The sequence below is a fragment of the Aspergillus alliaceus genome (genome assembly GCF_009176365.1).
Source record: "Aspergillus alliaceus strain CBS 536.65 unplaced genomic scaffold BDW43scaffold_2, whole genome shotgun sequence".
Taxonomy (NCBI): Eukaryota; Fungi; Ascomycota; class Eurotiomycetes; order Eurotiales; family Aspergillaceae; genus Aspergillus; species Aspergillus alliaceus.
This window is the reverse complement of record NW_022474685.1, coordinates 1,288,022-1,311,290: the sequence shown is the minus strand read 5'-3', so window position 1 is coordinate 1,311,290 and position 23,269 is coordinate 1,288,022. Positions and strand designations below refer to the sequence as shown.

The 23,269-nt window shown below is 49.3% G+C and overlaps 4 protein-coding genes across 4 annotated transcripts; 2 read left to right on the top strand and 2 right to left on the bottom strand.

Moving 5' to 3' along the window:
* Positions 1 to 263: 263 nt before the first annotated feature.
* Positions 264 to 6,965, bottom strand: mvp1 (sorting nexin Mvp1; the record flags this gene model as incomplete). Its single annotated transcript, XM_032044225.1, has 13 exons — positions 264 to 467; positions 598 to 1,191; positions 1,254 to 1,396; positions 1,456 to 2,202; positions 2,261 to 2,777; positions 3,360 to 4,028; positions 4,082 to 5,469; positions 5,503 to 5,588; positions 5,625 to 5,790; positions 5,827 to 5,896; positions 5,933 to 6,106; positions 6,143 to 6,758; positions 6,892 to 6,965. 13 exons carry the CDS (start codon positions 6,963 to 6,965, stop codon positions 264 to 266), a joined length of 5,448 nt encoding a protein of 1,815 aa, XP_031905989.1.
* A 381-nt stretch (positions 6,966 to 7,346) lies between these two features.
* BDW43DRAFT_260716 (uncharacterized protein) lies at positions 7,347 to 10,316 on the top strand. The gene is made up of 2 exons (XM_032040235.1): positions 7,347 to 7,574; positions 7,633 to 10,316. Exons 1-2 carry the CDS (start codon positions 7,410 to 7,412, stop codon positions 10,183 to 10,185), a joined length of 2,718 nt encoding a protein of 905 aa, XP_031905988.1. The 5' UTR covers positions 7,347 to 7,409; the 3' UTR covers positions 10,186 to 10,316.
* Positions 10,317 to 11,781: 1,465 nt separating this feature from the next.
* On the bottom strand, positions 11,782 to 15,431 carry amdX (putative C2H2 transcription factor (AmdX); the record flags this gene model as incomplete). The annotated part of the gene is made up of 3 exons (XM_032044223.1): positions 11,782 to 11,867; positions 11,926 to 15,288; positions 15,353 to 15,431. The coding sequence occupies 3 exons, from the start codon at positions 15,429 to 15,431 to the stop codon at positions 11,782 to 11,784; spliced, it is 3,528 nt and encodes a 1,175-aa protein (XP_031905987.1).
* Positions 15,432 to 22,600: 7,169 nt separating this feature from the next.
* BDW43DRAFT_260657 (uncharacterized protein) lies at positions 22,601 to 23,259 on the top strand. The gene is made up of 2 exons (XM_032040234.1): positions 22,601 to 22,736; positions 22,799 to 23,259. The coding sequence occupies exons 1-2, from the start codon at positions 22,622 to 22,624 to the stop codon at positions 22,933 to 22,935; spliced, it is 252 nt and encodes an 83-aa protein (XP_031905986.1). The 5' UTR covers positions 22,601 to 22,621; the 3' UTR covers positions 22,936 to 23,259.
* Positions 23,260 to 23,269: the final 10 nt, after the last annotated feature.

Below are 23,269 nucleotides of genomic sequence, written 5' to 3'. Positions count from 1 at the left end.
GACCATCCCCGGGAACATGAAGAGACGATCAAACAAGAAAAATTCTGCAAAAGAGGGGGAACAGGATACATCTCAAAATAACCGCTTCAGAAAGATCAGGCTAAAGACAGTACAAACTCTCCCGCGCGCTCACGGCGGCACAGAGAAAATGAACACATACACAGAGACACGCAACGAAAATGAAAAAAAAAAAGGAAAATGTCAAATAGTCCACACGTCTAGACTAGCAACTTGCATTGATACATACAAAGAAACCCTTCTTTTCAGTCACCCAAGGGCATGCCTTCAACCTGGTCACTCAACGACCGCCAATTATCTGCCTGCAGCTCGGCATACTTGACCCGCTCTTGACTCCAGTCCTGGTGAAGTCGGCTAATATGATACTGGCTTTGCTGGAAATATACGATTTCGTCTCGGATGCACTCCTTAATGAACACCCCGCGGGCATGTTGTTGTACAATCGACTCCTTGTCCTGCAGTTCCGACAAATGCGATGTGAGTAGATAAGTCATAAATGATAAGAAAGATATGGAAATGAAAGAAAAGAAAAAGGGAAACAAACAGAAGAAAGAGAATCAGAGAGTCAAATTCGCATACCTTGATAATTGCTTCCTCCACCTTCTCAATCTCCCCGGGCTTGACGCTGCCTTGGGGCCGAGTCCGCAAATCCTGCAGCTTCCTCTCGTTGTTCTCAATGCGCCTTTCCAGTTGAGGAATATTGTTCCGCGCGTAACGGTCTCGGCGATCGAACATTTCCCGGACAGAGACAAGGCAATCTCGCTGGCGCTTCAAATCTTCCAACACACCCTCTTCCCACGCGCGCGCCTCATCCTCTAGCAAGCTCTGGCTGGCAGAGAGATGGTTGGCTGTAGCTTTGATACCCTCATTAAGTAAAGGTACATCGTTGGTGTCAATCGCATATGTGTCTCGGGTCACCTCCGTGAGGGATTGGAGGGCAAGCGAGAACCGCAGGTTGTCGGCTGCAAGCCCCTCATTGCGTTTGGCTAACCGCTCAAGTAACGTGCACAGATTGATGTAGATTTCTGCAGATCTCTTAACGCCGCCCCTGACAGTATCTAATGTGTCCGTAAGGGTGGAAGGCAGAGAGTCTTCCAGATCAGGAGGAAGGGCTCGGCCGGTAAATTCGTCTTGCACCGATATCGTAGCTTGTTTACGCCACACAGATAGTTCCTAATATCAAGTTAATATGAGTTGCAAAGGGGATTCTTCTTGGGAGCTGTCATGTCGCATACAGTAGGGACAGTCAGAAACATGATCACGAGTTGCTCTTGACTAAGGACTGGGTGGCGAACAAGGGCATTGGTAAATCGAACGAGTCCACGGCGACGCTTTTCGAGGAATGCATTGGAATCCGCTGCAAGGTGAGTGCCATTGACTTAGATTTGCGGAAAAAGGTGAGTAAGCTTATTGTAGAAAGCTTTTGCCTTGACATACCTGAAAGTCTCTTCGGTGGAAGAAGAGGTAGCTGTCGGAACGGATATCGTTTGTGAAGACAATCCAACAGCCAGACAAAATCGCTGTATCGCCGAACCACTGTGCTCCCTCGACGGGCGGACCTTACTTCATAATTGCGATGTTGAAACATGAACATCCCTTCTTTTTCCGGCAGTAGCGTCACTGTCACAACTTCTTCCACCGGTGGGCTTGCTACTCTATCAATCCCCAGTGACCGCCGCCGGGGATTGGAATCGCCGTGGTCACTACTGGGAGGACCAAATCCTCCGAGTCCAGCTCGAGCTGCTTCTCCAAGCCCACCATCACTCGATGTATTACCAAAATTCCCGCCCCATCCAAATCCTGAGCCATGGGAAGGCGCAGTGTCTGTTAGACCGCTCGCACGGTTGCTGTTCGAACTTTCAATCTGATTGTGTTCTTCACCGGCTCGGCTCGACCAGGCATTAGTAGCGGACCGAACACTTCCATAGCCGTTCAACACAGGATGATCGGATTCGAGTTGCGCATGGGCATGGCCACGGTGGAGTTCTGGACTACCCCACGGGTCAGACTCCAAGCCCGGTATCGAATCCCTTCGTGACCGCCGCGAATGAGTCGAGTTCGGAGCTTGCTGAGGCGTCGCAGAGCGAGGCGGTGTGACAGGCCGTTCCTGCGACGGCACAGGGGTGCTGGGTTCCTGTTTTGCGCGCAACGCCTCAAAGTATGAGCTCTTCGGAATTGGGAGTTCTATAGTTGCATTAAGAATATAATTCAGAGATCGCGATTGAAGGGTACTTGTTCTTACTCTTGCGCCGATCATCCACTGCGTCCAATGTAAGATCTTCCCCTTCTTGCGCCAGACCCACGAGTGCTAGAAGAACATTGAACTCGCCACGTCCCAGACCGGTTGTGCTATCAATATCACCCGAAACAACAATATTGAGGATTTTTTCCTGGTCAGAGGCACTGATTCCGCCGCCGGAAAGAGTTTCCCTGACCGAAGTCAATCCAATACCGGCGCCAACGCGATCGCCCGCACTGAGGACTAGGTCGTAGGCATCGATATAACTCTCAGGGACGTCCGAGTCGGAAAGTAAAGTCCTCACAAGCTTATGCCTGGCAGTTCTCTTGTTGGTATTGCTATTCCAAGGCGAGTTGGAGCCCAGGTCGTCATCGTCGGCGAAGAGGGAGGAAGAGCCCAAGTTGGCACCACTACCGGCACCAAAGGAGGGTTCATCCGCGAACAGCGAAGTCTTGGACTGATGGGCTGAATTACCTGCCGAGGAGTCCTCGGGAGATGTGCCGAACAAGGACATAGAGGTCTAGGAGGAGAAGTGTCGGCGAAAAGAGGTGTTGATCTAAGGGTATTCCGTTATTAGAGCGGAGCTCGGTCGGAGGCGGGAGAGATAAGGTAGGTGATGATGCGATGGGACCAAACACCAACAGCCAACCCACAGTTGGAACGACCTCAATACCAAGGACTGATAATGCAGCCGAGCAGGGATGAGGGTTAAATCTGAAAATAAAAACACATTAGAATTAGGAAAACATTCCGGCTCTCCCTTGAACGGAAAGGAGTTGAGAAGCTGCAGCTGTCAGTTCTTGGAAGTGAGAGGCGCGGAGAAGCTCTTGGGCTCAGCTTGACCTGACAGTCCACTTTAGATATATTAAACGGCACTAAGCAACTTTGGGCCACTAACATATACTGCCCATACTTTGGGTGCAATTGACCTTGTGATTTGTACTTTCAATTTGTCACGTTTGAATTTTTGTCTTTCATGGATATATATCTGATAGCTTCTAATAAATACATCTCTCATATCGTAACTTCCAACCAAGAAGAGAGAAAAATTCCCTTAGGGTATATCTCTATATTAAATTCCACCCTCACTAGAACTCTCCACGGCAGGGTCACCACTTTCCCTGTTGGCTTCCGCACAAGATGTCACCGTAAAATAACCGTTCTGTACGAGTAGATCCTGCCACTCTTTCTCACCTGTCGCGAGAATAAGAGAAGGATTGGCGTCGGGAGGGAACCATCGCTCTTTTCGTGTCTCGGCTTTACTGCCACCCTCGAGTGCCGCTCGACTTGCCCTTGTCGTCCGCGCCCTCTTCAAGCCTTGCCCATTCTGTGAGAGTAACCCACTTAGTCGTAGCCGGTGCTGCTCAAGGCGGAGGTCAAATGCCATGATCGCACGCACGTACGGACCCAAGTCTTCAGTGATAGGTCGTAGTCCATTTTCAAACGATGGGCTCAGCCGTCCTGCTGGGAGAGGGAATACATAATTCGCCCTCATGACGGGCTCAAATGCTCGTGCAAACTCTACTTGTTGGGAGCCCGTGGACTTGGGCTTGGTCATGTTCACCATGACTTTTTCCGCTTGAGATGATTCGACGTCGCCTTCGTAACATGGTCGGAAAACTCTGCTTATCAAAACCTCAAATGTACTTGCGATACTTGTAGATAGAGGTGAGTGATTGGGCATGACATCGGCGTGCAAGAGTGGATAGCCGTCAATGTAGTTCGCTCTGTGTTTCTCGGGCATTGGAGGGAGGGAAGTGTCCACTGCATCCTGCTAGAAGTTAACAAGGTGAAAGCCAGGGGCGGGAGATGACTGAAACTTACCAATCGGAGATCAATTGAACAGTCCCGACTTAGGACATCAAGAGTACTTCTCATGTTCATGAGGTTGGACTGATGCTGTAGTCTATCAAGCCTCTCTAGGTTTGACGCAGCCGGTGTCGACAGCATCGCGCTGTCCATATCCGACAACCTTTCCGCATCCTGCAAACTGAGACCCCACCAAGAAAAGGCCTCTTGTTGAAACTCAACCTCACTATCCAAGCTAGCGTTCATCAACATGTCACGACTAAACCAACCCATGAACGGTTCGTAGGAGTTGACGCTGATCACCCGGAGTGGATGACCATCTTCGTCCACATCTGAACCTCGGGGCCATCTGTCAACGATCCAATCAAGGCCAGATTTCTCACTGCCAATGGCCATCTGACACCAGAAGTTTAGTTCCGTGATCGTTCGACGCAAGTCTCTGCCAGTGCTCGTGAAGAGGCTGCTAACTGCTTCACGTTTCAGCATATGGCCCTCATTCGCAGCGAGCAAAAGACAATAATCAACGGCCAGATGCTGGGGTGGAGGGCGGTATCTGAGAATAGCGTGAAATGATATGTCTTCAAGTGGCAGTAAACTCTCATCGTTACAGGTTATTATTATTGGACGTTTCGATTGGTTAATAAGTGTCAGAACTCCCGACCAGAACTGCTTATCTTCCTCAAAGAGAAGGTCTGCTTCCTCCAGAAGAATAAAAGATTGCTTCTGACTCCGAGCTCGTTTCTGCTCTACTGGTTTTTCGGAGCCTTGTTCTTTAGCCATTTTATCCTTGGTAGAACTGACAGCTGTGGACTTGAAGAATCCCATCAATTTGTTTTGCTTTGGATCATCGGCTTCAATTTTCGGAGAATCACTGTCGGAGGGCTCACGGCAGGGATTGTCGTCGTTACTATTCATGCTATGCACGAGATGATTGCGAGTCATATCACCAACGCGCTCCACAATGTCCCTTGCACCGCGACGACTGCCCGCATTGATCTCAAACACTTCGAAATCAAGCTCCTTTGCAGCCGCATAAATTGATGCAGTCTTCCCACTCCCCGAAGGACCGCTTAAAAGGATTGCATTGGACACGCGCCCCTTTTCTAGATTCAGGTCACCAGTCCGAATGACTGTTCTCTTCGAGGAGACTGTTACGCCACCGGCTAACTCATCTTCCTCTGACTCGTCAATCTCACCCATTTCAGACGCCTCATCTGCACTAGAAACGACGAAACCATCTAGGTTCTCTATTTTCTTGCGCTTCTTTCGATTCTTCTTGTCCAGACTTCGTTTCTCCTCTCCATCTTTAGATGCTTTACCGGTATCAACGGCGGACACCTTAAGGAATCTCAGCCAGTCCCGCAACATCGATGCTTCCCTTGTAGTCTGGAGGACTTGCCCGGCTGATGTCGGAGCATACTTTTGTGTCCAGACACAACTGTCGCAGTCTCCGCGGTCGAAAGCAGCCATCGAGTTTGGTATAGAGGTATATAGTTTAGCAATAGCTGGATGACATGTATCACTGAGAGTATAACTATCTGGGTTCGACAAAGTATACTGGGATAATTGTGCGGATATTGCTCTTTGTAGTATGTGACCACTAGCGACGTGTCTTTCGGGTATCCGCAAGACCTTGGCGGGTTCCTGACAAAGCCCTTGTGAAAGAACACTTTCTTTATCTTGAACACAAATAGCAGCCATCTTGGCCTTCTTTCGATCCACGTCTGAAGAGGACTGGAAATGATTTGGCCCTTCCTGACTTCCGCGAATGTGGGCAAAGTCTCGTGGAGGCCATACTGGCTGGATGGGTTCTGGAAACTTAGAGGCTCGCTGCTTAGAGGGGTTACACAAGTTTGTTGTAGTGACCCCTGGGTTTGAAATTGAAGTCCCGTGAGGCGTTAGTGGAGCTCTCGTGGCTCCCCTGTGCCCTGTATCTACCGCCGTAGAATCCTGGCTGTTAGCGTGAGGTCGCAATGAATCCGGTTTGCGCGTAGCCTTCTTCAAGAAGAATGGATGAGTAGCTTTCGACGGTTCGTCCTTCTTGATCGTAGGACGAGTAGGCGGTTGGTGCTTAACTGGGGGGCTATGTTTCCTCTGGCCACTGATAATGTCATCAATGAGTTTTCCCAAACCCTCTCCAGTTCCACCTTTGTCTCCATATCTAACAATCACCACTTTACTCTTATCGCCTCCATGTTTTTGCGGTCCTGATCTAGCGCGTCTCTTATCCTTCGTTTTCTTGGATTTGTCGTCGACTTTATCTGGGACAGGCGAGCTCAGAAGCTTTCCGTTAGGGTTCAGTTTGATGGTTTTCTGCCTTGGGGACCTTCTAGGCGTTTCCTCGCTCAATGCAGGGCTATCAGTTGCATGAGAGCCATCTGCGGGAGCTGGGATTTCAGGTGAAGGCGTAGAGGGAAGAGGGTTGAACCTAGTTTCGACCACTGTGGCGTTATCGTTTGTTTCAGATGAAGGTATATAGTCGATCGAAGGTGCTTGCCCTTTGGAGGTTGACCCGGGGACTTTGGTCGTAATATAGTTAACAATAGAGCCCCCTGAGTGACTGGCATCGCTAGATTTATCGGTTTTGCGCCTTTTCCTGCGGGGTGAATTGAGGTCATGCTCGAACATAGCGTCTTGATTGTGTGTCTGGGAGGGTATCTCATAGAAAACGGGATATGGCGAGGTATAATCGCTGGGTGATTGTTTGTTTAGGGAGAATGGGTTGCCATTATGCAGGAGATCATGTGAAGGAAGTAACCCATCGCTTTGAGGGATAGCGCTTGTTGGTACTCCTATGTCTTCTGGAAATGAGTATATTTGAACACAACAATGGGTGAGAGAATTGACCTCTTCGAAAAAATGGGTGAATGGCTTGCTGCTCCTCCTGTCCCATAGCCATAGATCACAGCGATCTGTTAATATGATAAGCCAATGCTCACCGCACGACAACAGTTAGGTTAAATAGAAGGTATCATGAGTTCTAAACCAAAGACGCAAACTGAGCTTAAGTCTAGTGTGAGTTATCAATAAAGCAAAGGTAACGTAGTGGAAGTGCAGCAGTTGAAGCTCAGACCGGCATAATTGAAGGAACCAAAAGAACGCGAAGCGCGTATTATTCGCGACCACTTCTTCCTCTACCGGTACGTCATTTACTGTACATTTGTTACACTTAAGGTACAGTGTAATTTATAACTAGCCACTTTAGGAGTAGCGTCGGTTTAACGGAACAACTTAGGACCGGAAATTTTTCAGGATACATCAAAATGAATTTCTTCAAGAGGTTACACTTGCCCAGCAATTCAGCGGCAACGGTCGCGCATTCTTAAAATCGATATCTACTGTAATGGATTTGCAGCCGCCGTCAGTCTTGGCCCAATTGCCTCGCCCTTTGCACGTGTCTAAGGGCCAAACCCACATCGGTGAGGTTTATAGTCTATCGGACTCGAAAAAGCGCAAGAGATATGAAGTTGCTGTCGCGGTCGACGGAGAGGCCGTGAACATTTACAATGTAGGCTTTGCCGGTTTGCTGTGTCATATATAATACATGCTAAGCGCTCCGATATTAGATCCAAACTCCAAAGCTAGTCACCTCCTACGCTGTTCCACCGCAATCCTCGTTTGCTTGTCAGCCATGTTCGGTACGCAGAAAGCTTTCGGACAGCTCGGCTGTGAAAAGGCAGACCTATGTCTCAGTCAACCCTCAGAAGGAAATCAAGTGCTTCATTGAAGAAAGCAGTGGAAACGGATCCAGCGCGCCTGTTATTTCATCCTCTTCTTTCTCCGTGAAAGATTCCAAGAGTTCGACGGTTTTCATCGGTATCGTCCCAACCGGATCTGGTGAGGAGGAGGGACAGAACCCATTTGATATCCTTACGGTTCACCAAGATGGTCGTGTCCGGAGACTAGCAGCTGATCTGGACAACCAGCGCTGGAGCCTTCAGCATAGTGAATTTGCGAAGATTTCTTCTTCTCATGCGGTTCAGGCTTGCTTTCTCGTCGAATTCGAAGACGCCAAGAAAGCCTTGTTCAAAAGAAGACAAGACCTTGCGACTTTGGCCTTAGGGGATTTGGTTGAGTCGAACGTGGATGAACCTTCGGTGCTGTTGCTCGTTTCGCATCCGACCAGCTCCAACGAAATCAAACTAGGCGACGTCAAGGTCCATATGTTCTCCGTACCTGCTAAGATCCCTTCTCAGGGAAGAAGCCTCGATGAGAGTCAAAAAATGAAGCATCTCATGACCATAAGCATTCCAGACGTTAAGGGACAAGAGACATTCGAAAGCAGCGGCTTAGAATGGGATTTTCACACCGGATCGGCAGGGCTGAATTTGTCTTTTACTAAGGGATTTGTCAACTTCGATCTTTCTCAATACAAACCCACAGTGACTTCGCAATTCATCCTCGAAGACGAAGATTTTTCCTCTTTGATGCGCATCTCACCTCAGTCTGTTATTGGTGCCGGGAAGTCGATCGTCGCATTGTTCGATACTCAGTACAAATCTATCCAACGCAGCATTGCCAATGGCGACATTTCTGGAAGTACTAGTTCCAAAACACGGACAAAATTCATCAGTTATTATGCGAAACTAGGAATCGCAGTAGCAACCAAGGAAAACACCCTATTTGCGTTCGACCTTGGCTCCTCCACCGCGCTTTCGGGTTCTTCGCTCAAGCGGTCGAGAGACAGTCTTTTGATCGACGCAATCGGTCGCGGTATTGGATCAGCTGCCTCTCAGTGGGATACATCGAAGAAGCAGCGGACAGATCAACTGACGTCGTTGGGCCTCACTTCGCAGGAACAGATCAACCGGTGGAACAAGCTGGCAACTGACTTGCGCGCGGCCTCTAAATCCAACAACGGAGACGCTTTCGACAGTGCAGTGCAGGCCTATTTCAACGCTATCGACTCGGATGCTCTGCCAAAACAGTACATCAACCCAGAAGTCACTTTGTTCCTGCTGTCTTTCATCTTCTCCTTGAAGGACGCGGTCAACAAGGACCAGCTGTCCGCCTCTTTGTCTTCACAGGTTTCCATTGACTTCTGGCCCGAGCGCACATGCCAATGGCTCATCGAACGGGGTCATCTCTCTCTGGATAATGTCCAGATTGCTCTGCGCCGTTCACTGAAGCCCCGTATCCTGCCAGCATTGCCGCCCGGGTCATTCGTCCAGGCCCTGATAGACGCGGACTCCACACTGAAGCGCCTCATCGAAGTCCTCCAGGGCCCCGTCATGCTCAGCGCCAACGAGTTAGCGTACGCGCTCAAATTCTTCCTCAACATGGCGCGCTCCCGCACTGCAACGCTCGAAGAAACAGCCCAAGCAATCACGTCCGGCGAAGAAACCGCCGCCGAGCCCAAGGACGAAACCACGCTCCAGGACATCTTCCGCGGATTAAACACCACCCTCCGGAAAATCCACATCCACACTCTCCCGACCATCACGACCTCCATCCGCTCCACCCTTTCCAGAACCGAGATCATCGCCATGATCCACCACCTCCGTCTCTCCCTCGCCACAGCCGGACACGCATCCCGCTTCACCGAAAACCCCCCCACGCCCATCTGCCCCGATCAGACCACCCCCTCCCTCACCCTCAACACAATCACCGACCTCCTCAACGTCTCCATTGACGCCATCGGCCCCTCGGGCTGGATCTCCGCCACTGCCTTCGACGACACCCCCACCCGCGAAATGGACCTGATAGCCGACATGAAATCCGAAATCTCCGCCGCCTTGGCCGGCGTCGAAGAAGCCGCCTACCTGAAGGGCGTCCTCCGCGAATACCTACGGTACACAGACAGCGTCGCGAAATCGGCCAAGTCCGCAGCAGCAACACAGAAAGCGAAGGTCATCGACGAGCCAGTCTCCGCACTGGTGCGCTGTGAAAAGCTGAACGGCGCAGATCTGATGGTCTTCCGCTGCGGCGAGGAGGAAGGCTTCGAAGGCGACGCAAGCGGCAAGATGCTTCCGTTGTCGCTGAAGGCGGGCTCTACAGACGTGAGCAAGACGAAGGTCAAGAAGTCTACGGGCGAGGTGAAGACGAGGAGTAATCGGGAGATTGGATATCTGCGCCGGAAGGCGGTGGGGAAATACTCGTTCGAAAGACTTGTTGTATAGATAGATATATTTCGTTTGGTAGCTATGATCTTTACTATCTTTTAAAAAGTAAATGTTCGGGTTTTGCCTTGCATTGGGTGGTTTTGTGTAGATAGATAAGCTAACATAGGTTATGTCGAATATTGATTTTATGATTTGGCTCATACTCTATTTATCTTTTCCTTTGACCTAGAGGTAAAAAAGGATTTGAATTGTGAAGCACTAAAATATACAACTTGGAACCTAGAGTTTATATTCCAGGGTAGGGAGTGCATTGCATGCTACGTAAATTGATGCTATCTATCCACTCAGATGACTCGTATTTAAGCATTCAACAGTTTATCGTACATAGCAAAGCCAAACCTCGATTCTAGTGTACGACACTTTTGAAGACCGCTGAATTTGTGGTTTAAGAATATAAGATATACGGAGGGAGTACTACCCCCAGGTCAGTCGATCTCCCATTAACATCACTGTACGACCTGAATACATCACTGTGGAGTCAGCTCTAGGGCTTCCTAATGTGTTGGCCCCAGGTGGCATCAGATCATGAATCCATGTGGCAAAGCAACTTGGTACCATCCGAGAATATATATATCGCTCACTCGAGAGAGCACTATGCCTATCATTACCCGTTTCATGATAACGTGGTGTCCTTGTGAGAGAGAAAAAGAGTCCAGCCGTATGCCACTCGCATTGATCAATTAAATACAAAAGTTCACTTGGATTCAATATGTACATCATGTATGTATGGCTATATATGCACGGATGGGATAGATCAAGTCTTTCTCCAGCATACCTGAGATGGCTTTTTTTTCATGCTGTGAAATCTTCTCATCAAAAATGGCCTGGGTATCGTGAAAATCTCGGTCCTTCACTTTTCACATGGATGGCCCCGGTGCTTTCAATCAGTCAGGGAACATGGTTCAAAATACATGGAACAACATTGTCAATCATCACAGCAGGAAGAAAACACAGTCAAAATGAAAATAACACACAAGGTAAATGTCAAGAAAACAGTACGCCATGACAGACACCCGGGAAACGAAGTAGGGTCACACAGCAAGGGTTGACAAGAATGACATCGCGTTCCGTCGCACAAAACCGGTGTGCAACCCAAGTAATCGGTTAGAGTGATGCAAATCCACCTCGTGGAATATGCCTGAGCACCCCCTATATGGTCGCAACGGCGTGTATCAAATGCTTCCTGGGGTGGGAGCAATGATCAAGGAGGAAAAGAACGAAGAAACACCAATCGAAAAAGAACAGAACTCCGCATAGAATGAAACCATCATAAAACACCGATCAAGTATGCGTCATAGAAACATGCATGGTATGTATGCCCCGGATAATAAAGCGCAAATAGAACTCAAAAAGCTAGTGTAACACAATCAACTCAACTGAATGCTAGACGGATCACATGAGATGTCGTCTAAGCAGCACGAAGTCACCGGCTTCCCGACAAAGGCACTTCGTCTCACTGCAGTAGAACGGAGATGAGGGGAATAAAGTAAGCCAACGAGACCACGTAACCTTAAAGAGGACTGTGAAACGTCAAGAAACAGAGAGAGAGCCAAGGGAAGTAGACGAGAAAGATGGACAGCTTCAACCGGTGGATTAATCCGTTCTTATGGCCGAGATTTCGGCGCGTTCCTTCAGTCGCATAGCTTGCGCTTCGAGAGACCGAGCCATGAGCTTCGTGACTGGACCTCAGGTTAGTCGGTCTGGGTCACTGGGTGGGGAGTAAAGGGTTGAACCTACCTGGCCAGACAGCCGCTCTGTCCAAAAGGCTTGCCGTGGCAATCAAAATCTTACAACCATACCCTCCTTCCACAACGCTAGGCAACCGCTGTAAGACACTCAGGGTGGACACAGTTGCACTGGTTTGCACTTCCGTTTGCATCTTGGTTTCAATGCTGGCAAGTATCTCCTTGATTTTCTCCAAGAGCTTACAATCGTCATATTCCAGCAACAAAACCTTGGACGCATGGACCAGGTCAACTTCGTCACGACCTAGCAGCCCTAAGTAGGGCCCCACACGCTCTTGCACGGTTGTGATCCACTCGGCAAGGACTTGAGCACAATCGAAAGCACACATTGCACATTGAATAGGCAAGTCCCGGCACGTAAATTCCGCGAAAGTATTCCCGAGCCGGTCTGACATAGATATCGAATCCGCAGCATAGAAAGCGGCTTTCCGTAAATGCCTCTCGCGTTTCGACTGTCCCGGACGATGTACGCCCATCAGGGTTTGCATCGGATGCTCATGAGTGGGAGTTTTGGAAATAGTCAGGTCAGCTACCCCAAGATCGGCCACTGAATCCCGGCGATTATCCATATGAAAGGCGCTGTCCGTGATAGATGGATCCAACACGTCAGAAGGAATATCATCCATGTGATTGACAATGTCGGTTCCTCGCGCGAGCTCATCCGACATGGCATTCCAGTCTCGCTGCCAGAAAGCTTCTTTGGAGCGACCTAGATTAACGAACAACCGAACGTAAGCTAGGTCTAGCAAGGGAATGCTATCTGCCGATAGAGGTCCGGCCCCAAATGGATTCGGCCGCTCTAAACTGTGGATGGGGTTGCTCGCCCAAGCAGCCTGCCACGCTCGTAAGGCGGGCTCAATATGTGCTTGCATAGCATCAGTCTCCCGGAAAGTCCACTGTCGGCCCATATGTCGCTGCCTAGTCTCCCAAATGTAGTTATGAAGAGCGTAAATCAGTACGAGGCAACCAAAAGTGCTGGGCTTTAGATCGCCGCTTGAGACGTCTTCTGACGTAGTATTGCTGCTTGTAGGTGCTTGCGCTTGGTTTTGTTCGCGCTGACTGGCGGTCAGGAGCGTTGTCAACGCCGAAGGGAAGGACAGACCGTTCTTGGAAGCAAGGTGTCCGCCCATTTTCTTCCAAGCCTGAGGCGACTCGGCTGACCAGAGGTCCTCGTCGCAGGGCAAATCCAGGCGAATCTCAGAGTTGGTCAAAGCAGGCGCGTGATTGTAAGCTGAAACGAGGAAGCAGGAAAGGGCGAAGATGGCGTAAAGAGTGCGCTTCCGCTCCTCGACGATTTTCCAATCCAACCAACTCTTTCGTTCCTTCGGCGGACCAAAGGAGGCGCACGTCTCAGAATCGGGGCTTGCCCTTTGAGGACCAGCTCCGTTACTGACGCCCGCATTTAGATAATCCTGGGGCAGATCCTTTGCGTCTAGGTGATGCGTCAATTCCGCAGCTCGGGCAAGGCTAACTAACGCCGCACAGTGTGTACTAGCGATGTCAGCGGAGGTCTTGTCGCCGCAGGTATGGCCGTAAATGACATTTAAAAGCATCGCCTGCACCAACCAAAGCGGGGTGTTGTGGACAGAGTTGTCGCGGACTGAGTGGGCCCGATTAAAAGCGGCAGACATGTCTGCTTTTCGGCGTTCTTCTAGATACAACTGAATCATCTTTTTAGCGGCTTCAAAGAGGTCCCTGGACGCCGCGGTGTCATATTCGTAGAGCGCACCGATGGCGGCCATGGAGAGAATCAGACAGCCGCCGCCACCGGAAACACCGGTCGAACTCAGATTAAGGTGGCCACTGGGAGTTCGGAGGTTATTCGTGTACTCGGGGGCTTGGAAATCGAGGGTCGGAATATGGAGAAACGGCATATGCGGGTGGAAGTAGGTGATGTATGCTGAGATATAACGTTGCATGTCTGAGGTGCTGGGCAGTGGACCGGAACTGTTGAAGCTGGAGGATCGGGAAAAGAGGTCACGGCAATGAAGCATACCACTGGCTGGCTGGGAATATTTGCGGTGGTTGAAACCGGTGGGCTGCGCCATGCTGGCTAGTAGAGCCTGTCGGGTGGAGTCTGTAAAGGTATCGGTTGAGCTTGAGGAATGGTGAGTTCGTAGGGCACTATTCGCGAAAGGTAGGTTGAAAGGATTAGGAGTGTCTCCGTTGGTTGCCATAGAGGATGATAACATACTCTGCGAATGTCCCCCCAACATGGATTGGCCCACTGAGGTCATGGAGGGAGGGGTGGCATAATTTTCAGCAAACGGGTTCTGCGCCATGAGAGACTTGGGTGAAACGGTTTCTGGGGGAATTCCTAGATCATTAAAGGCGGAAGAGTTGTAATCAATGAATTGGTTGGAAGGCTGCCCCGAGTGGTTTGGAAAGGGGTTGTGCCAGCTCGCGGAGTACCGATGCCCTCCCTCCATCATGGCTTCACTGATGCCACTCTGGCTGCCGGTACTCATCGCCGAGGGGGATGACTCGTCAATTACGGAATCATTACCTTTCCCCATCTGCACGGATGGATCGAATCCGTTCATCCAGTCAAAGCTGAAGTCATCCTCCATCATGGGATCGGCGGGCGGCATCTGATGGGCACCCTGAGTGTACGGGGAGGAGGGTGAGTCGTTCCCATATCCTTGTGGCGAGCCACCAAAATGCAACTGGGCGGGGTTGATAGTGCTATGGCTCATGAACATATCACCTAGGCTGAGATCGAAGCTACCATACACCGGAGCCGTACGAAGCCCGCCTGAGAGATCCATCGGCAGTCCGTGGGTTTCCAACTTTGTCAGACCATTCACCGGGGGATGCGCGGAGCTAAACCCGCGATAGTCCAGACTGGAGCCCACGGGCGCCGAGCCTAGGCTGGGATGGTAGGCATGACTGTGGCTAGGCGCCGCTGGCGGGGCACTGGTGGCATTACCTAATCCCAGCGCAGCTCCATCGATATGGCTAATAGTGTTGGCTCTAGGGCGCATGGCGCTGGAAGTGTTGACGATGGAGTTCTTGCGCACACGATTTGTCCCTGTACCAGTGCCGCCTGTGCTTTCTCTCCGGGCGTTTCTGGGTCGCGACGACGGGGTGGTGGTCATGTGTAACTTCTGCTGATGTCTCAGGAGTAGATCTCGGCGAGCGAAACAGCGCGCACAATCCGGGCACTCAAATGGCTTCTCCTTAGTATGTGAGCGCTCATGTCGTTTTAGATGCTCCAATCGGGCAAATGAACGAGTGCACGTTGTGCAGACATGAGGTCGGGGCTTATCAGTTTTGGGAGGAGGAATGTTGTTATTTGCAATAGCAGTCTGACCGTTGGTGTCGGTCTTCTTCGAGCTCTCCTTGGCGGATAGGGCTGATGATTGCCTGGTCAGGAATCGAGAAGGACGTTCACCAGTGCCATGAAAACAAGGACTCACCAGACATATCTCCAGGGATCTCACTAATACTTGCCAGATCTTCGGTTTTGGGGCTGGTGGCCGGGTCCTGACCCACCATCGTGTCTAATAACATCCCTTTACTTTCTCTATCTAAATAGCCCGTGCGGACACCGGCTTTGTCACAAGGCGTTCTCTGCGGCGTGAACGAAGGGGGTTAATGCAGGGGGGTGTAGACGGATGCAACTGGTGGTTATGCAGTGAACGCTTTCTTTGTAGGTAGGGGCAACGGTAAGGTCACTGCGAACGCCCGCTGGACATGGATTGCTTTCTGCTTTTACGGCGACGTCAGTCACGCATTTAACCGTGTGATCACAACCGATGTAACAATTGTGGGAGGGTGTTAATGCTCAGATCCTCTTAACCCCGTGCGATGGGGCTTATAAAGACCGTGTAAAGTTACAGGGAAACCAACCAGAGGGAACGAGTCTAGCGGATAACACTGGTGAGATTAAGCTTGAATTGATCACGTTTGGTACCAGTGGTTGGAATGCAAGCACGGCAATTCAAGTGAATCACCCAGTCTGGTGAGAAGTCAGGAAGCCGGCGGAGCGGAATGTCAAATACCACGAGGTCAGTGGACGGTGGCGAGGTGGTTCCTGGGGAACTGGGACTTTTGTGAGCGAGCTGCAATCAGCAGGGGTTAGAGTTTGGAGGCAATCCAGGGGATAACCACGGATACAACACTCACCGAAATGGGCCAGAGCAAAATGACACGGAATGACTTCATTCACTGTAAGTCGTTCCAGACCATAATATGGCGTTGGTGTATACCAAAAGAAGCAGTAGTGGTGACGGCGTCCAGCAGAGTCGATCGGATGGAGACGCCGGAGATAGCCGAATTGATAGGGGGGAAATTCACCTGCGAATCAATTGCTGATAAGCATGAGAACCCGTGTGGGGAACAGCGACCAAGTAGAGGGAGGAGGAATGAAGGGGAAGAAAGGTGGTGGTGGATAGTGGGGAGCGAGAACAAGGACCAAAAGGAAAGATGATGAATGGAAAGTGAATGAACTTGGTCCAGAGAGGAAGAGAGAGAGAAGATGTAGCAGAGAGAAAGTGCAGACAGTCATCGTCGTCGGAGTACTTACCTACTAATTGGAGCTTAGTCGCCTGTTACTAGTGGCAATGGGCGCTGCTCCCTGAGTGGACCGAGAAGAAAAGCAGTGGGAATGGTCGCACGAGGTAGGAAATAAATGGGAAAAATGGGAACTGGGGGATAATCCCTCGTCAGCAGTTGCTCCAGAACCTTTTGGTTAATATGCAGACGATGATTGCTTGGGAGGTGACAGATGCTCGTAACTCTGAGACTAAGCGCTGAACTAACTCCTTACCCCAGCGACTGTCGCGGGACAGCCCACGAAACAACAGGCGCCCTGAGTAGGATTAGTCAGTCCTCTTCACCAATCATGGAGGATCTAGTGGGCCAACCGGCATTAGCGCACTATCGGTTGCAGAGAAGCATGGGCCATGACAGGGCCAGAGCCAAAGCGGGACTGCCCCACGCCCCAGTCACGGGGAGGATACTGCCAGTTAGGTTGTTTGTTACTTGGTGGTTGTACGGTATGGTCATCCTCGAGTATTGTATCTTTTTTTTTGCTTTTTCTTTCTTGTACTTTTCTTTTTTTTTTATTTTATTCTAAATAATTAATTATTATTATAATTATGATTCTTTTTTCTGTTTCCCTTTTTTACACCCGACTGGTCACTGTTCCCCAGCTTTTGCGGTAAATTAGAACTCAAAGAAAAAATAAAATTAAATCCGAAATACAAAAAAAAGGAAAAATTAAACAAAAAGAAGCATTGTAAACTCCATAACAGAACAGCCAAGTACTCCATACTGGTGTATATATCATGAAGACAGTACCTGTACTTCCAGGATCCGTCTTAGTCACATCCATACGATTCCCGGACAATACCCACACATTCCATTTGCACAGCACACGGATATCGGTGTGTGCTATGACACGCTAGGAAGGTCTTTCATGGATCTAAAAGTAGTTTCCTACGTAGACCATCTTGGAACAGTACTAGCCCCCCAGCTCATATTCCCATCTTATTATGATAGGGCACAAAGAACGCAGGATGGCAAAGTCCTTGCCTAATGGTACCTACTGCCACTCGTATTCACCCCTAATTAGTTGAAACGTCTTTCGCCGTTCTTTTCCAAAATTGACGGTTATATGGGGATTATGAGAATACCCGATTCCGAGACTTGCTGACATGAGAAGAAGGTTCGGTTAAGATAATATTTTCCAATGGTGATACAATAAGTACGACAGACAGTAGTCGGTCGAAAACAAGGAAGCGGAAGCTAGTACATAGTTGTATGGCGTACATAGCAATTGGAACGGTTGAGCATGCAACCATGGAAGTAGGGGGCTTAAGACATAGAGATAAGAAAGCTGAAACATTCCACTCTGGAACATCCATTTACTTAATCACGATAGTAGTCCTGACTATCAGACTATCAGTATCTCGGAAAGAAATGGAGCACAGGGCCTGTACATCAGTGGAGACCTACGGGCAGTGACCAACCGGTGAAGCTGCTGCCTATTGCCTGCCTTGGGGTATGAGACTGAGAGAGAAAACAGTACTAACGCTCCGACTACAGCGGAATAGTGGTGATGGGAGGGTGATGTACAGCCGGAAATTGTTACATCCTCATTACTACTCCCTGATCCATGGTTTATAACTTCGCGGCTCTCTGGTGATCTCGATAGGGAGAGAATGAAGAGGCAGTCAGGTGACAGGTACTACTACCCATCCTGGACAAGTTGAACTTACTCGGCAATTCCTCCAGGGGCGATGGTTACCGGTGAGTGTTGGGGGAATGACTTGGCTGACCGCCCGAAGAGTTCGCACATTACCAACAGAGGATCAGTGATGTCATCTAATGGCTGACTCAGCAGATGCTTTGGTACACCGCTGGTAATTGTAATACGCCCATGTATTAAGTATTGACTGTCTCAGTAGAAGTGAATCTGGAATTCCAACCCCGGACCTCGTGACAGATCGGCAGAGTCAGGAATGTTTCTTACACGAATAGTGGGAAAAGAAGAAATTAAATTTTCTCTATTTTTTATTTTTATAAAAAAGAAGAAGAAAATACGAAAAAGAAGGCTTCCAGAAGGAGCAAAATGAAATAGTGGTCCCAAGTCAAAATATCGCTCGACGGTTAAGCCGGATCCAAAGCCATGGCTACCGATGGAGGTGGCGGATGGCGCCGCATCATTTGCCCCCTACAACAGGTGAAAGCCGCGGAGAGATCAGACTCATCCAGGAATACCAATGGCTGGTGAGCGCTAAGAACTAAGTATTCAGATCCGAACAAAGAATTGGAAACGCCGCCTTCCGAGACCGCAGGAGAGCAGCTGTGCGCCATTTTGTGGGGAGAGCAAATGGGAAGCTGCACCCTTTGTGTGGGGGATTTCCCCTTCCAATGGATCCATCCCATCCATTCGACCTTTCGGTGCCAATCGCATCCACCCGATCCGTTGCGACCGGTGGATATCTTAATAAGAAGCCATCCACTCTTCTGAATGTCTCAGCCCAAGTTACTTTGTCTCTGGCGGTCTCCGAATTCTCCTAAATCCCGGGGTTTTCTCTCAACGTACCTACTTTGTCTGCCAATTCGAGGCATTAGTCCGAACCGATCTGGGTCCTCTCCGGTCCAGCGCAGACGAGATGTGGGATGGGAAATTCGAGATCTTCAATTGGTATGAAATGTGGATGCCCTGTCAAAGATTCCTCCAGTCTGTTCACTGAAGACTTGGCGAAACCACGGACGAAAAGAATCGGAACCATAAATGAGTTACACAACTCCAGAAAGTCAGCCACGTCCCATTGGATACAGGGCCCGACGATGGTGCGGATCGCCCTTGGGCTTTCCCAACCATGCGTCCCCTGAGCACGGGAGCCAGTTCCCTAGGGAACGCTCGAATTTCTAGAAATTAGACACTACCACCGGCCGAGCCAGAGTGGTTGGTGACGCTCTCAGGTTGCATTGGCAAAATTTGACTCTCGCCTGTCTCCTGACGGTCTACCCTTGCTGACCTTCGTCTTTACATACAGAACTAGTCGTGCTTTAGACTTTCGGCCTGACCTGCTAGAACGTGGTGAGTATGGGGGTCTATACGGGTCCGATACGACGGACAAAGGAAAGGAGGCAATGACCCGGTGGCGGCCCTCCATGAGAATGATCGATGTAAATCCCATTGAACGGTAGAAAATGCCGCTGAACTGAATCAAGCCAGGTCGCGGACTGGGTTTCTTCTTGCAGCGTGATGGGGGGTGTTACTCTTCTCGGCTCCGTTGGATGAGCTATTTAGTTATTCTGACGAGGAATGAAGGTGTAGGACTGTCGAAAGCTACTCGATAGCTACAAGGCACTAAGGAGCTTCCCTGCTCATAGGATACCACCTTATAGATACCATCGAAAGTTTCCCTACCCATACCTTAGTGGCCAGCCACCGGAGCACTGGGGCCAGTATACTCGAATTAGGTGAATAATGCACGAGGCCGTGGTGCCTAAGGTTAGCCGCCGTGCGGTCTAAGCGGCGAGTTGCATTTCCCAGCTTGATTGGTTGCTGCCCCACGCTACTACTAGCATGACGTTGGAGTTTGGTCTGAATGGCAAGAATAGGATCCGGGAGTGCCTGACTATGTGAGTATAAAAATGTTATATCTATATCTGTATCTACTATTCGATATAGATCTGCCCATGGGACATGATAACGTACCACCTGCATCGAGGGAGATGGAAGTTTGAACGATGCATCATCCGATGCAGTACCAACCCGAACGATTCCGGGGAAGAGCAATTATTTGCTTCATCGCACGGCCCTCGGGCGTTGACACCTCAGGCCCTGTTTGTGGCCGAGCGCTACTCCATTGAGTTTAGCCACGGCCGAGTCAGGTGGCTCCTTATGCAGTAGTGCATCTTTTCAAGAGAATGAATTGGAGTGGTAATTATTATCATATTGAACGGTAACGATGATTATTAATAATTAAGGTGAGATGGAGATGATATATCATTTTGTCTAACTCATACAGCCACTATCTAGAGTTATACAGTAAATTACTCCGTCCTCAACGTATGATATTAATAGAGACCGTTATTATGTACACTGCTCTTAATCATGCTACTCAATACTCTAGGAAACTAGGAGTACTACGGTATCACCATATCACTATAATTAGTTAGTTCTACTGTCCAGCCGAAACTTACTTTGCTGATCGTCAGTCGGCGTCTAGTAGACGCTTCTTCATGCTGTTCTATTAGATATTCTACCGTTGCATGATTCTAAATGGTTGAGTAGTCTTTTGACCATGGGCGCCACTGAGTTTGTTGTTTCTTTTAAGGAAGATCAAATAAATCAGAAGAAGATTGACTAAAACAAGTAACGTCAGGTCGAAGAGGAAACCCTTTTCCTCAGTCATACAATATCACATGGAGTGGTTGATCTGCTAAGTTACTAACCCCTGGTGATGGACGGTTACACCCGTAAATCCAGAGATCTGAACTGCAGACCACGCCACAGACCAACGAAATTCGGCGATATGTGCAGGGCACTGTACATAGTAAGGTGTTGCATGCATCGATGATACAATCGCATTGTCGATCCCGTTGAAACAGGGTGGATTGATTCATATGTGACATTGACAAATTCTCCGAGCGTTGAGTTTAAAGGTTTCTGGCCAGTAGGTGGTCTGGGCTGAATGGATCTGCACTATGCCATGACTGTTTGCGTCCGCATCAATTGGATATTCTACCGCAGTACAATGCGACTCTCCTGTTAGAGACTATCAAAGTTACTCCCCAAGGAGGATATGCCACAAGTACTGCACCCGGTGGATCTATAGAACCTGCATCTGCATGCTTGCAGACCTTGTCTAGCATAGATGACCCACGGTACCTCAGCGGGTATGGGTGACAGACATTCATGACTGGGAGCTAGCTATCCATGTCCATTGGAGCTCAACGGGCAGCATTGACCAGGTGCTGATTTGCTATCAGGTACGGATTTAGTTCCCTACAGTCCGTCTAACATGTAGCACGCCATTTTGGGAACTGGGATTGTCATTGGACCTGTTAAGAATTATCCCGGTTGATTTAGTGATTGGAGTAGGTATCCACTGTATGCGCTAAGGTTACCTGCCACCAGCTAGATATAGTAGTTCCTGAACAGAATTCTTGGATTACTATGGAGTAACTCAGTACAGACACTGCCTCGAGCGTGCCTCCAAAGATACTGTCATGATAGAACTATCTCTGTCACTAGTTTCTAGCCAGAAATGCCTCAGGGAATCTGGTCTCCAACAGCTCGCCATCATGAGATGGCATTAGCGTCCGGAATTGCGGTGGAGTCTAGGAAGTTTAGCGTCCAGTCACTACTGCATGATTGGTAACAGTCCATTAAGCCCTGTAATGAAACGCAGAAGTTACCATACCACTACAGTGATTCAAGCGTTCCTGGCGCTGCCGCACCTCCAGATATCTAGTCACGTCTCTAGTGGCCGGACCATGACATGGACTCTACGAATAAACAAGCCCACTGATGTGAAGTTGTGGAGTTAATCTGCGGCTGAGCCTTGTTGATCCCGTCCGTCCGCTAATAACAGGGGAGACAAAGAAAAAAGGCCTCCCTCTCCTTTGTCTTTTCTCAGCCTAGTCCTGGTGAATTAATAATTCGGTGAGGAAAGACCACCAAATATGGGGAAGCTTCAGCCGAGACCATTTGCCAACATATTAAATGCGTTGAAATGCTGTGCTCGCTAGCCAAACTGTAAAGAGGCAGAAATCTTAGGACTTGAAAACGCACACGCCAACCCAGGTCCCTGCAGCCACAGCCCTTATCTAGCCCACTATTGGATAATTCCATTGCAACTTCCCCCCCCCCCCCCCCCCCCCCCGGCCATAGTAGTGGGCAAGAGACAAACATTCCAGAGGCTTTGCCACTAGGCAGCTAATGCATCCATTCCATGCAGTCATACGTACAGTGCACATACATAAGTCGTACATACTACATACTTACCTTACCCCTAAAAAAGAAAAATAGAGACAAGAATGGTAATACCGATACCCATGGGTGGCCGGAGTTAGCCCGATATCAGCCACGCATCATGCTATACTCCGTACATACTGCATACAGAAACTTAACTCGTGTTGTCTTAGCCCCGTACTTTCACTAGTAAGACACTGAATTATTTACGGCAGGGCTGTGTCCGGATGTCCCATTAACGGATGTCATGTATGTAAGAATAAATTGTATGCAGATACAGCTACTGCGTGGGATGTCGCGCGTAGTTCGCTCGGTGTGGTGTGCTCCGTCTTATCTAATGTGGTTGGTGTACCTTACTCACTGTATGTCCTTTGCGCTATTAATTGTCTTTTGCGCTGAAGATTACTGAGCGGTTGATTCAAAGATTGGCTTGTATTCTGCAGTCGCTGTTACTACTCCGTTGCTAGAGTTCTGACCTCCAGGTCGCACGGGGGCTGTCGCTGGGATGTGATTGATTGTTTTCATGTGTGTCTCTGTGTTAGTCTAGAGTCAAATGCTTGATTCTTGATTCTTCGCGGTGATGTCTTAGGTTGACGGCTGTCATTGTGCTGCTTTGCCAGTCTTGAATGGGCCGTTTGCATAGAGCACTGTTTCAAGATCTACGGCACCACCATGCAACCCCCAGTGGCCAAAGGAATAGTAGGGTATAGTCTGGTCAATAACTGATCCTTAATCTTGGAATTTTCTCAAATCATAGATACAAAGCTTGGTCTGGGTAGTCATACCCCTTGCGTTTAGCCAGATGCCGACCCATCCCAGGTCATAAATATAACTATGACACTCACCCACGATCAAAAAAATATATAGACTTAAGACCAAAGCTATCAAACCAGCC